Source organism: Onychomys torridus, chromosome 13 (genome assembly GCF_903995425.1).
Source record: "Onychomys torridus chromosome 13, mOncTor1.1, whole genome shotgun sequence".
Taxonomy (NCBI): Eukaryota; Metazoa; Chordata; class Mammalia; order Rodentia; family Cricetidae; genus Onychomys; species Onychomys torridus.
The window spans coordinates 7,402,646-7,415,830 of record NC_050455.1 but is presented as its reverse complement, the minus strand read 5'-3'; the positions used below and the strand labels follow the sequence as shown (position 1 = coordinate 7,415,830).

General features: G+C 40.1%; 1 protein-coding gene across 1 annotated transcript in view; it reads left to right on the top strand.

The window, feature by feature from the left end:
- Nucleotides 1-13,185, top strand: part of Cdh2 (cadherin 2) — a 219,903-nt gene that overhangs the window by 30,127 nt on the left and 176,591 nt on the right. Inside the window, exon 2 of the mRNA XM_036204864.1 lies at nucleotides 5,137-5,248. Coding sequence (XP_036060757.1) covers nucleotides 5,137-5,248 — 112 coding nt within the window. The remainder of the gene's footprint in view (nucleotides 1-5,136; nucleotides 5,249-13,185) is intronic.

The window sequence follows — 13,185 nt, the reverse complement described above, 5'->3', positions numbered from 1 at the left end:
GGCTCCCAGCCTTCTAGGACTTAACCCTGTGTAACTCTCCAGCTTCAACTTTTGACTTCCTGCCTTGTTTCTTGGGCTGCGTGACAGGGAGCTCATTGTCATTCCCTAGGCATGTGCTGTTTCTTGCTGTCTCATTTTAGCTCAGACAGTGAACTCCTGCCACAGCTTCCCTGCCAGGCTCCTTTGCTTTGCCACTACAAGCCTCTCTTTGGGAGGTCTCAGGACCCCAGGAGCCTTGGTATCCCCTGGGGCTCAGCAGGTCTACACTTCCTGCTTGAAGCTCTGTGCTGCTAAGCCTGAGCCTCCTTCTGTTTCCAGTGGCAAATACACACCCAGAACATTCTTTTCCAAAGGGTCTAATTGTTTGTTTGTAATTGGAAGAGCAGCAGAGTTAGAACTCATCCTCTTCCTGTGTGTGGAAGTGTGGTCTTGGGTATTTCACTTCCTGTGAGAACTCATTTGCTGTCTGTAAAATGCTGATATTCTTCCAGCCCCAGAGAGGCTTAAGGAGAATCAAGTGAGATACCAATGCTGTCTAAAACTTAACAGTATCCCAAGGGTCTTCAGCTGATAGTTCTGTGTGTTTACTTGGTCAAGAGCGAGTCCCATGTTTTTCAGTGTGCTTATGCTGAAAATCAAGGTTTTGTGTCCACAGACAGGATTCATTGGAATTAATGTAGTGATGTTGATTCACTTGCCAAATGTCTAGCTGCTTTTGAGTTTCAGCAGCAAAGTTAAGGACTGGAAACATATCCTGCAGAGCCTAAAAGCTTACTGCTTGACCTATATAGAAAAAAAAAGCCCTCTCACCCAAGCACCACTCACATATGTTCTGTTCACAAGAATATGTTTAGGTTACAGTTCCTTTCAGTTATGTACAGTAAGTTTGAGGGAGAATTCCGTTCTCTGAATCTGATTTCCAGAGTTTCACCCCAGACCTGGTAGAGTGGTCAGTTAGGATGGTGCAGTTGTCCAGTGAGTTATTTGAGATCATGGGCTTCACACATGGAAATGTGAAGGGTAAGTAGACACTCCTTTCTGGTGGGTTTCATGTAGCATACAACTCTGGTGGGTGTTTTGTTTGTTTGTTTGGTATTTATTTGGGTTAGTACTTCATAATAAATCCTGTCTTGGGTGTGACACTGTATTTGGTGGCACCCCTTGTTTCTTCCCCTCTAGAAACCAGCATTCCCCTCCAAGCTGTGACAACCTGAAATATGATGATACATTATGGAGTAAAACACTAATGTAGAACATTCCATCATCAAGTCTGGGTTACACTAGAGAACCTTCCACATTCTAAAGCTGTTTCTTTACTTCAAGAGACTTCAGAAATAGATTCACCTTGCCAGGGTAGTTCCTTCTTGCCAACAAGTTAGTCCCCACAAGTCTGAAAGCTGATAACAGCCCAGTCTGAGCCTGGGAGAACACAGTAAAATAGGATATTTACTAACCTAGCACTTGAAATAGAAAGACATGATTTCTCTAGGAGATTGTATTTACCTGAGTGCCGCCTATTTGTTTAACATGTCAATTTTGATACTTTGAATTGGAAAAGAATGATATATAACACACATATGTACTTACATGTATTATATATAGTTAGATATTACATATAATTTGTGAAACAGGAGCTTATATAGCCCAGGCTGGCCTCAAACTTGCTGTGTAGTTGAGGGTGATCTTTAACTCCTGATCCTCCTGTCTCTACCTCCCAAGTGCTGAAATTAGGGTCATGTGCCACCATGTGCAACTTGTAATCAATATATTAATAGAAATATTAACGTGGATTAATAGCGCCATTCTTTTCTTGTCTCCATCTTTGTCTTAGGGAAGAAGTAGTTATTTGAAGTGGATGTAAAAACCTCACAGTAATACAGGGCTCTCACAGGTGTTTTTATGAGCAGTCAGGATTTGTGTGGGATGCACTTTTTTTTACAGTTTTGCATTCTCATAGTGTAGGCAGGCAGGCACCCTTGCACAGCTGAGGATGGTGTATGCAGAGACTAGTTAAAGGATTTCGGAGTGAAAGTCTCCCTTTGATATAAAGGAGACTTAAACCTTAAGAAGACAAGCAACATCTGCTTTATTCCTGATGGCCTTGAGGTAGCCATGTGATCTTGTGCCTGTAAGTTTCGACCAGGGCGTTATTGGTACCAGTTCTGCTTCGGTAAACACATTAATCTTTGAATTGAAGCAGAACCACCCATTAGTGCACAGTCTTTAGACTTCCCGGATCATGGAGATACAGTGTCCAGTTGCAATGAGATCGTGCCTTCCGCTAAGTCTTTCACAGATTGCTTCTGTCTGGTCATCCTCCCAGCTCTGCCCTGACCCACATGCTCTGACAAGAATCTGTCATAGCTCCACCGTGGTTTGAAGCTTGTGCTAGAGGTGAAGAAGCCAATCCATAACACGGCAGTGGGATACAGGTTTATAGCACATCTGTCCCCTTAATGTGTTGGATGGGGGAGTTCCCTTCATTTGTTTTCGTGAGCTAAAGTTAAAGCTTTCCTTTTACCAAGTGCCTTCCCTGTATCAGGGAGCATGTAACTGGGATCTCAAGTGGCTAGCACTGTAACACTTTTCTGTGTCTTATACCCTGCAAGTATGGGGGCCCTCTGTTCTTGTTTCTTACTTGGTTCCCAAATTACATATATTTTATTATGATATTGGTAGCATGTGGACATACTGGAAATAATTCTGTGTGTACTCACATGTCTTTTCCAGTATTCACATTACTTTGCTGCTTCACCTGCCCTACAAAAGAAATGAGCTACTACAGATACATTTGAAGCCACCTGTAAAAAAAAATCTTTCCTGTTGCATGTCCTACCTTCCCATCCTGGAGGTGGTTGCTCCCATTGCCTTGTCCATTTTAAAATTCTTCCTCTATGTATTTGTATGTGCCAGAGCACTGGCTATCTGTGTGATTAAATTTTGTAAAAATGGAATCATCATTCATATCTTTTATTTATTTATTTTTAAGAGTGACTCATATTGCCATGTGCTTAGTCTTCAGTTTTAATCTGGAATGCCGCACAAATGTGTTTTTTGGTGTACTCATACTAATGCTCATCCTGAGCTTGATTGATAATTAAATTTCTCTTTCCACATTTGTGTATAACTTTAAGGCCCTAACTATTTTTGCATTTTATGTTGTCCATTTGACAAATTGCCTATGTGGATACATGTAGACTAGTTCTTCAGTGTTAATGTTGTTGGGTTTTTGCCTTTTTGAGTCTTGGAAAATGTATTGGTCCATTTTCCTGTTGGTGGATGTGTAGGGGCTCTGTAGATCCTGAGACAACACCTATGCTTCAGTGAACATCTCTCCATCATTTACTAGGGCACCCAGGAGAGAACTTCTCTGGGAATGTAGTACGGTGTAGGAGGTTGCCATAGTCATCTTCAGCAGACTTTGCCAAATTGTAGTCTTGTTTGTACACTCACTCTTGGGTAAAGAGCTTGTTCCCTCTGTGTCCCTGATTTTATATATTCTTTTTTCACATATAGTTGACTTGAAACCCGTCATGAATTTTGTGGGTCTTGCATTGGTTCACTTTTTGTCTGTATGACTAAAACACCCAACAGAAGCAACTGGGTGGAGGCCATATTAGGCTCCTGGTTTCCTAAATGTCTGTCCATTGTCACTGTTACCATACACTTGGACAGAGTGTCATGTGGGTGTCCTCTGTGGCTGAAGCTGGTCTTCACAGCTGAAAGGAAGCAGAGAAAAGTGAAGGCCTGTCTTCTCTTTCCACTTTTACTTTTGGAGGACCCTAACTCATGGAATGGTACCACCTACACTCAGCATGGGTCTTTCCACTCGGTTCTCTTTGTAAATGTCTTCACAGATTGGTCCAAAAGTGGGCTACGGCCATCCCCTAGCTGACTCTCCATTTTTGTCAGGATGACACTCAAAGCCTACCTCAATTAGGCTAACTGCAATCCCTTTTGTAGTTCCTAATAATATTTTGATATCAAATACTGTGCAATATTTAATACACTTTAAATTTGTTTTTGTTTGTGTTTTTATTTCCTTGGACATGAAAAGAGCAGATTAGCTATTAGATGAGTGGCTTTTTGCCACTCATTATTTCTAAACTTCATTTGTGTAATTCAGGAATTCCTTTAATTAAGAAGTGGCATTGTATTGCTTCATCCAGATACCACTTCTTCTAAGTTCTGTTACTTAAGGGGTAGGGGTGGGGGTCAGTGATCATTTATTTCTGATTTGTTGTGTCTTTGGGGACTGGTCCTAAGACCCTGGTGACTGAAATTGCTCCCTTTGGTGAACTTTATGTACTTTTCCCCTTCCTTCTGTGTTTGCCCTTTCATCAGTTTAGGGTAGAGTGTCCTGGCGTTAATAGAGAATACTGTGGGGTCTAAACATCCTGAGATTGAAGCAGTGAAACCATGCAGATGTTGATGGTTAATTCAGTAACCCTTGGTGTGACTAAATTTTAAGTACCCTGTGAGTAACTGTGTCTGTTGACAGAGAGGAAGATACAGAAAGGCTTAGAGTTACTTTATTAAGTGTAAAAAAATCTCAATTGAATTGATCATTTTAATAATTTTTAATATAACCATATCCTTTGAATTAAAGACTCTATACTTGACATTGTTTGGTTTGACTTGGCATGTACTGTTTATTCTGCAGTGAGTTTATCATAACTTTTTCCATCAACAAAGCGTGTTGAAGCAAACTTCATAAAGAACTAGATGAGAGTATAAAACTATCTATACACTTGAATGTATACTTTTTTCCCATGAGCCCTCTCGTTACTATGGGTGATAGGTGGGTTCCTGGGACTATTTGGCTGACTCCTAGTTCCATGCCTACTTGGTCCTCTTCATTCACAATGGCCATTTTAATGGAAATGGTCAGTCCTTAGAAAAATCTGGAATGTGTATTATGTAGATTTTTTCAGGACTAGACAAGTGGGATTTGTTTCTTCAACTCCAATTATCAAAAAGATTAGCCCTTTGCCCTCTACACTCTAATTGTAACCCTTCAGAAACAAAGGTTGTTTGTACAAGATAGTTGAAAAAAATGGGGCTGGATGCCAAGTGGACGGTTTCTTGGTTGAAGGAGGCAGAAATCATCGCCTGCATTTTTCTCTTGTGTTCCAGGCGTCTGTGGAGGCTTCTGGTGAAATTGCATTATGCAAGACTGGATTTCCTGAAGATGTTTACAGTGCAGTCTTACCGAAGGATGTACACGAAGGACAGCCTCTTCTCAATGGTAGTATCTTCCAAAAAAATTCTTGTCTGTACAGTGTGTGTGTCCTTCAGAAGGTCTCTGACTACCGTCTGTGGCCTAGAAAGTGTGAGTTTTTCAGTCTCCCTAATGAGACCACAGCGACTTTATTGTGGAACCGCAGAGAAGATCACGTAGTTCTTATTGTACACTGTTGGAAGCGCCTGGCCTTGCGAAACGTCCAAGTTCCCTTGTTCAGGTTATACTGAGAAACCTCGTACAGCTTCCTGCACCTATTTTACTTAGTCTGAAGAATGGTACTTATCAGACATCTGATTCTAAGGGTCAAAAATATTGCCTCGAATTTCAGAAAGGAACTCATAAATACTAACTTGGATTAAATAAAACAGGGTCAAATTTAATATTTGGAAAAATTATAGTAAACAAACTTAATACATAGAGTCTCAGATGGGGGCATGAAATCTGTGCTTTTGTGATGATGTTATTTATAGAAATTACTAGAAAGCTTGTCTATGTGGAACATATGTGAATTGGAAATATAGGCTCATTCCATGGAAATATGATCAAATTCATTGTGGTTACTCTATGAGAATTTTTGCCAACAAAGCTAGATCGAAAACCTATCTAAAACAAAATGTCAAGCCCATTGCTTTAGTTCCAATGGGAAATGAACAAAATTTTGGTTAGTAGCCTTGTAGTATTGTCATGAACACACTTTCATTGCACAGTATGTTATTGAAATATGAAAGCAAGAATTGATCAGTGAATCCTATTTAAATGTTATTTTCCACACATCTTGCACATCTCTAAATCTGTCTGAGAGAGCTGCATTTAGAAAATCTGTTAACCTCCACTAATTAATTTGCACAGAGCTCTACCACATAGCCCCAATTGAATTGTCTCCACAGCACTAATAGACCCCGTGCTCAAACACCTTAGAATACTGGAGGCCGAAGACTTTGAAATGTAAATGGCCTCTTAGCTAGAGAATCTCTTAGGGGTAACTTACATTTTATTAAATAATGATTTGCTCCCACCTATGTGGTCTTTCTGAAGTTGATTTCCAATTTTCTCAAAAGCATCCTCCTGCCCCTGCTCATTACATGCTTGTTTAATGATTGCATGATGGAGTTGCTCTGTCTCAACATTGAATCACTCTCTTATCTAGTGGGTCATGGCTGACTTGATGGTGCTTTAATTCAAATCACATGGTATCAACTGAATCTCAAAGAGAATCCTGAAGTCCTACAAACTTTCCAGGTTCTTTGAATCTGTAAATGACTATGCAGTATAGAACCTGTATAGCAGGCAAGTACTCCCTGAGTGTGCAAAATATATTGACATGATTCTAAGAAATAGTTCTAGTAGGCAAAAAAAAAAAAAAAATCTTAGGATAGTTGGTTGCAATTTTTTATTGTATTTTTGTGATTCATTTTTTAAAAAAATGACTAATGCCTTTTTCTAAGAGCCTTTAATTTGTTTATTACAAATAAGCACATAGTTTGCCACCAGAAACTGTTGACTTAAGATTATTTATTTGGATATTTTGAATAGTTTTAAAAATGATAGCTCATTTTATAGTTATCACATAATGGTGGTAACACAAGAAATGGGGCTTAGCTTTTCGCTTGCATCTTTTTACTATAACTTAGACACTTGTGCTTTGTCCTGAAGTTGTAATTATGAAAGATTCAAAATATTTTCAGCTTTTCCCTCCAGCTACCCATTTTGGGAGAAGAATAGATGATAGTGTGTGTTTTGCACATGACATACTATTACTAGTTTTCTTTATCCTTGTTAGACAATGTTAAAGGCCAAACCAGCAAATGAAAGCTCAATACACGCTGTTTAAAACATCCACTAGGGGAAATAAGTAACTTGGAGAAAAGAAGAAAATTCACTCCAACTTCCCAGGAGCATTATTAGTCTTAGTGTCACCAGTTAATGTTCCTGTCAGAGCCCTGACTTTAAATGATTGCAAGCTTTTACCTTTTATATATTTTTGACACCTTTAGTAGGATAATAATCCAAAGCTATGCCATCCATGGTAGCAAAATAATTCATTTCACCTTATACACACCACATTGCTAAGTCACTAAGGCTGATTGTTTCTGGTGTGTGCTAGTGGCCTGTAGGATGTAAGGAAATAATTGTACATGGCAGACTTCGGCACTTTCCCAAGTTATCAGCTGCTTGGAGCATTCTACCATATGAAGGTTAATGTTAGAGTTACCACCACTGAAGTTCATCATGTTTTCCCATTTTGCTGCCCCCCTCTGTTGCAAAACACTCCTTTCTCTATTCTGTAGCATATATGTGTCGTTTACAGTTAGAATCAGTTTTCATATCCTAGCCAGTCATTTTAATTCTATATTTTACTCGATTTGAAAAGATAAAACATTATTATTGTTATTTCCTTTTGATAACATTTTCAAAAAAGCCAGTGGCTCACCTGTTGCATACAGTGGTGTCAGAGGATGCGTGTGGCATGCCCAGCCTTGTGAAGGAGTTGAAAATTTTGGTATTTAGGACCAGGGTTGCTGATCATTTTTTTTTTAACAGTTGAGTAGTATCTTCATGAAGGTGCTTGGAAAATATTAAACTCTCATTAAAGATGTAAGAATGGCATTAGAAAGCCACAGAGAAGCATCACACGTGGCTTGGACAGTCATTATGGAACAGCCTGTTCCCAACTTCCCTTTCATTTTCTCCATTTGTCAGGAATTTCCTGCGATAGCAAACCTGAAGAATTAGTTATAGGTCCTCCAGTATCTCTTGCTGATTTCATCAGTCTGTATTTTCATAAAATCATAAAAGAGTGATGCGCCCTCTGTTCAGCCTTTGCCTCTCCTCTTATATTATGGGATGACTTTGACTCATTGAAAAGAGTCCATTATTTTTTAAAATAGCTGTCCAGTCCTCAGTGCTGTTTCATTAGCAAAACCAGATTTTTCTTGGCTGTGCGTCTATATTTGAACATATAGGTTGTTTCTAATTTTCTTCTCTGATGTATAGTGCTGCTATGGAAATTCTAGAGAAAGTTGATGTTTCTTTAGAGATAGCAATCTTCTGGAATTTGTTCAAAAGCAGAATTTCTAGATGAAAGGAAATACAGAGTTTGACAAGTGGATGTTTATTGTGGATTTGCATTTGGTAGAAATGTTTCTTGTGTGTGTGTGTGTGTGTGTGTGTGTATTCTGTCATGTCATGTGTGTGTAGACCAGGGGATAATGTCATGTGTCAGTCCTTGCTTCTACCTTGCTTGAGACTACATGTTTCTGTTGTTACTGTTGGTAAGTTGGGCCTAGCTGTCCGGTGAGTGTCCAGGGATTCTGCCCTTCCTCCTCCTCCTGTCTCTTTGCAGAATCCCTGTGTTGCACACGCTACTACTGTGGTTCTTTTCTGAAATCCAGTCTCAGGTCCACACCCGGCACTCACTCTGTTCTCTGGACTGTGTCTTCAGCCCTGTAGAAATGTTCTTTGTAAGATGAAAAGTTTTTCTCTCTATCTCTCCTCCCCTCTCCTCTTCTCCCCTCTCCTCTCCTCTCCTCTCCTCTTCTCTCCTCCCCCCTCTCTCCCTCCCTCCCTCCCTCCTTTAAATCATAAATGTATGTTACTTCATTTAAAGATATCCATCACCATGTAATTTTGTAATGTTTTCTAGATTTGTTCTTTCCTTTCTGGTGAAAAGCAGTTTTTAATCCTGTGAGATATATGTTTGCCTTCGTGAAGTAGGATCAGATCTGTCATGTTTAGGCAGTGATCTTTACCTTACATTTTCCTATTCCATTTTCAAAGCACTTATTACCAACTCTCTCATTTTCCAGACAAGCAAATTAGAGCTCTGAGAGATTATAGGCTTGCCCGTGATTACATAGCTCCTTAGTCTGCTAGCTACAGACCTGGAATTAGAACTCTGTGTTGTTTTTTTTTTTTCCCTAACCTAGTTCTGATGATGCTGATAATTAAAAAAAAAGTCACCACAAAAATGGAGGAGGTCTCAGTCCACATATCCAGATGTCTTATGAAAAGCTTATAGAAAGTCCACTTCTTCTCTTGGCACAATGATTGATATACTTCTGGGAAGATTTGGGGACCATCACATAAACAATACCTCTTCCATTAAAAAAATATATATATCTTTTATTTATCTTTACTCTTAATCATTTATACATACCTACTTACTAGTAGAAAAATACAGGCTTTGGAATCTAATATTTAACTTATACTCCACTAAGCTAGGAGAAGAAAAAACCTTTGTGGAAATAGTTTACTTGAAAACAAAGGAATTGCCATCGGCATTTCTGTCCCGTGTTCACAATGTCTGACTCAACAGCAACCACCACTCTAACAGTGCAGAGCATCCCGGGTCTTTCAGTGTGGCTGGCAAGGGATGTCCTTGTGTGTTTTGAATTGGTTGTCCTCCTGCTGTTTCGCCAAGTCAACTCCTCAGATCTGGTTAACATAAATAGCAACTGGCAATTACCATGGGTATTTTCAGTAATCCATTCTGATGCACAACCTCTGGCCAGCTCATGATGATTATGTTCAACTCCATGGGATTTAATTTAGATTAGTTTGCTTGCTGATTGAGCCTGTTCTGCATTAACAGGGAGGCTGAAGGATGGTAACTGTAGACATCATGACTGAAGTAGTTTTTATTAGTTTAGTAGGACCATATGACTAAAACACTGTGCTGTTTACGTGTATGTTTGCATGTTCTTGTGGAGGGGTATGTATATGGGAGTGCATGTGTACACGTATATAGAGGCTGCCCTTAGGTGTTTGCCTCGGCTCTTTTCCCCATTGGTCATTGTAGCATAATGAAATGAGGCTGGCAGATTGAGCTAGACTGACTGGCCAGTGCATCCTACGAATCTACCTGTTTCTGCCTGCTGTTGTTACGATTACTTTTTCCAGGACCCAATTTTCTTTTTGTTGTTGTATTTTGCTTTTTGTTTTCAAGACAGGGTTTCTTTGTGTAGCCCTGGCTGTCCTGGAACTCATTCTGTAGACCAGGCTGGCCTTGAACTCACAGAAGTCCACCTGCTTCTGCCTCAAGATTGGTTGGATTTAGGGTGTGCATGCAACCACCGCTCCCCTGCACTGTGCCCAACTTTTAACAAGAGGTCTGAGAATTGAAAGCTGGGTCCTGTACATGCATGGCAATCACTTTTCCTGACTGAGCCACTTCCCCTAGCACGTGCTGTAGTATTTTTTTTTTTTTTTTAGTAATATAAGTGCCTTTGTGTGATATGTCACACTGAATTTTAACAGAGACTTGATCGTAAAAATCTGTTATAATTAATTTGGTAAATTTTGTGTGTATTTAACATGTAAATTTAAAAAAATATTTGAACTATAGGTTTATAATTTTTTTTTCCGGAGCTGAGGACTGAACCCAGGGCCTTGCACTTGCTAGGCAACCACTTTACCACTGAGCTAAATCCCCAACCCCTAAATTTCTTGTTGATAAATCCAAGTAGGCCATTATAGTTCACTGGCTTCTGATGGGTTGTGGGAAATGGCACAAAATGCAGGGATTGTGCTCTGTGCTATTGATAAGCAGCTGGTGCCTCCTTGGGTGATCATTTGTCAAAATGTTCTCATGAGCAGTAGTTTTTTTGTTGTTGTTTTTAAAGTCAGGGTCTTTTTTATTAAAAGACATAGTTTTAAAAACCATTTATTATTTTTTTTTTATTTTACGTGTTCGCAACCTCCAGTGTGTGTGTGTGTGTGTGTGTGTGTGTGTGTGTGCGCGCGCGCGTGTGCGTGTGCGTGGTCATTTACACCATGGATCATGCTTGGAGGTCAGAGGACAACTTGCTGAAGTTGGTTCTCTCTTTCCAACCTGTTGAAGCAGTATCTGTCTGTCTTATCTCTATCACACTGTGTACTCCTGGCTAGCTGGCCTCTGAACCTCTGCCTGATTCTCCTGCCTTCAGGTCCTCAGCCTTACACACTGTTATTACTTTGGCCTGAAGAGCTAGCTAGCATACAGGCCCTGGTAAGCTTTTTTTTCTTTGAACAATACATTTAGCTATATAATAAATAAAAGAACTGGGCGCTTTCATATTGCTTATATTCATTTAGACATTATTTCCCACTTGAGGTTTTTAAACCCCTTGGATGTATTTCTTGGCCCTGCTTTCTTAGTACAGTGCTACAAAGGAAGACACACCTGTGTGGGTGTACACTTCCTGTTTTAGCTTCTTTTGCAGGTATTCCTAGCCTTGAGAAATTTGGAGGAGCTGAGATTGGCTCCTTCACCAACACGTAATGAGGAGACACATGTTAAAGACAGCCAGGTGTGGTTTGCCTGCCACTTGCAAACACTAACGACCAGCTTCCCAAATATTTAACAGATCTTCCATCATAAGATCAAAGAAAACTTTTCTGTCCATCCTAGTGGTCCGCATATGTCAGGGACTATGTGTTTTGGCAGAATGAGTTCCCTGAGAGAAATGCAGCAGATAAGGGGAATGGAGAATGTGTGCTTGGGCAGCTGAAGTGGGATGGTCAGAGCATGAGAGCAAAGTAAGTTAGAAAAGGATACTTAGGGGGAATAATGTTAAAATCAGGGAACAGTAGGTGTTAGGGCCCAGGGGAGAGTGCCTGGCTGACGGGAGTGGAGACAGGAGGGGCTGAGGTGAAATGAGGTCAGTGCAGTAACAGGCCACTTCCCGTGAGGACTCTAGCTTTGCCTAAGAAGAGGTAAAGAGGTTTGGAGGGCTTTCAGCTCAGGGAGGACATGATCTGACTTCAAAACAAGCTCCCACTGGCTGTGACACTGAGAAAAGACAGGATGTCAGAGGGTGAGGGCCATGGTGATGCTAAGGAGGCTGAGAGCACGGACTTAGAGTTTTCCAGGAGACATGGGTGAAGTCAGAGTCACACAGTGTGAAATTAACCCTTCAAAGGGATGGGTCTGATAGCACTTAGTCTATTTATTCCCAGTGGAAAAAACACCAGCTCTTCCCACTTCCAAACATTTCCACCACGTCTAAGTAAGGGATCCTACCCAAGAAGCAGCGCTCCCCTGTCGTCTACCATACAGCACACAAGCGTTTGTGTTTCACACAAACAACTCGGGAAATTCTTTGAAGCTCTGGTTTGTGTCATCAGAACCTCCTTCCTTCTCATAGGTGAATGGTATGTATTGTATGGATCCATTCACTCATAAAGTGGCACATAAGTTACACACACACACACACACACACACACACACACACACACACACCAAAAAATATTCATCAATTCTGTTAATGACTCACCTGTTGATCGACAAAATAGATGCTTTCACTTGTACGTCACTGAGAATACTGCTGGTATGAACATGCATAGACAACACATACATTCTATTTTTCTTTTTCAAATGTATACCTGGGAGTGAAATGAAGAGACTGTGTACTGTTTCTATGTTTATGCCATTGCCCACCTATGAAATGCTTTCTACAGACACAGTATTCTCACAGACAAACACTTGCTATTTTACATTTATTTTTATTGCAACATCCTGGTGGGTATGAAGATGCACCTCATTACAGTTTTGGTTTGCATGTTCCTGATGACTAATGGTGTTGGACATCTTTTTTGAATGTTTCATTTGTGTGTAGTTTTGAAGAAATACCTGTTCGGGTCCTTGGCTCATTTGTAGAAATTTAGCTCTCTGTTTTATTGAGTCATGGGAATACAGATACACAGACACACGAGAGAGCCAGCGAGACAGAGAAAAATCCTGGAAAGCAAGCTTTTGTTAGATATGTGGTTTGTAGGCATCTCTTGTCTGTAGGCTGCTGCCTTAGTCTATTTGGGTTACTATAATAAAATATTATAGATTGGGTGATTATTAACAATGGAAATTTATTTCTCATTCCTCTAAAGGCTGTGATGTTCAGGTTCAGAGTTTGTGCCAATGTGGTCTCAGGTAATGGTCTACATTCTCTTATGAGGCTGCCTTT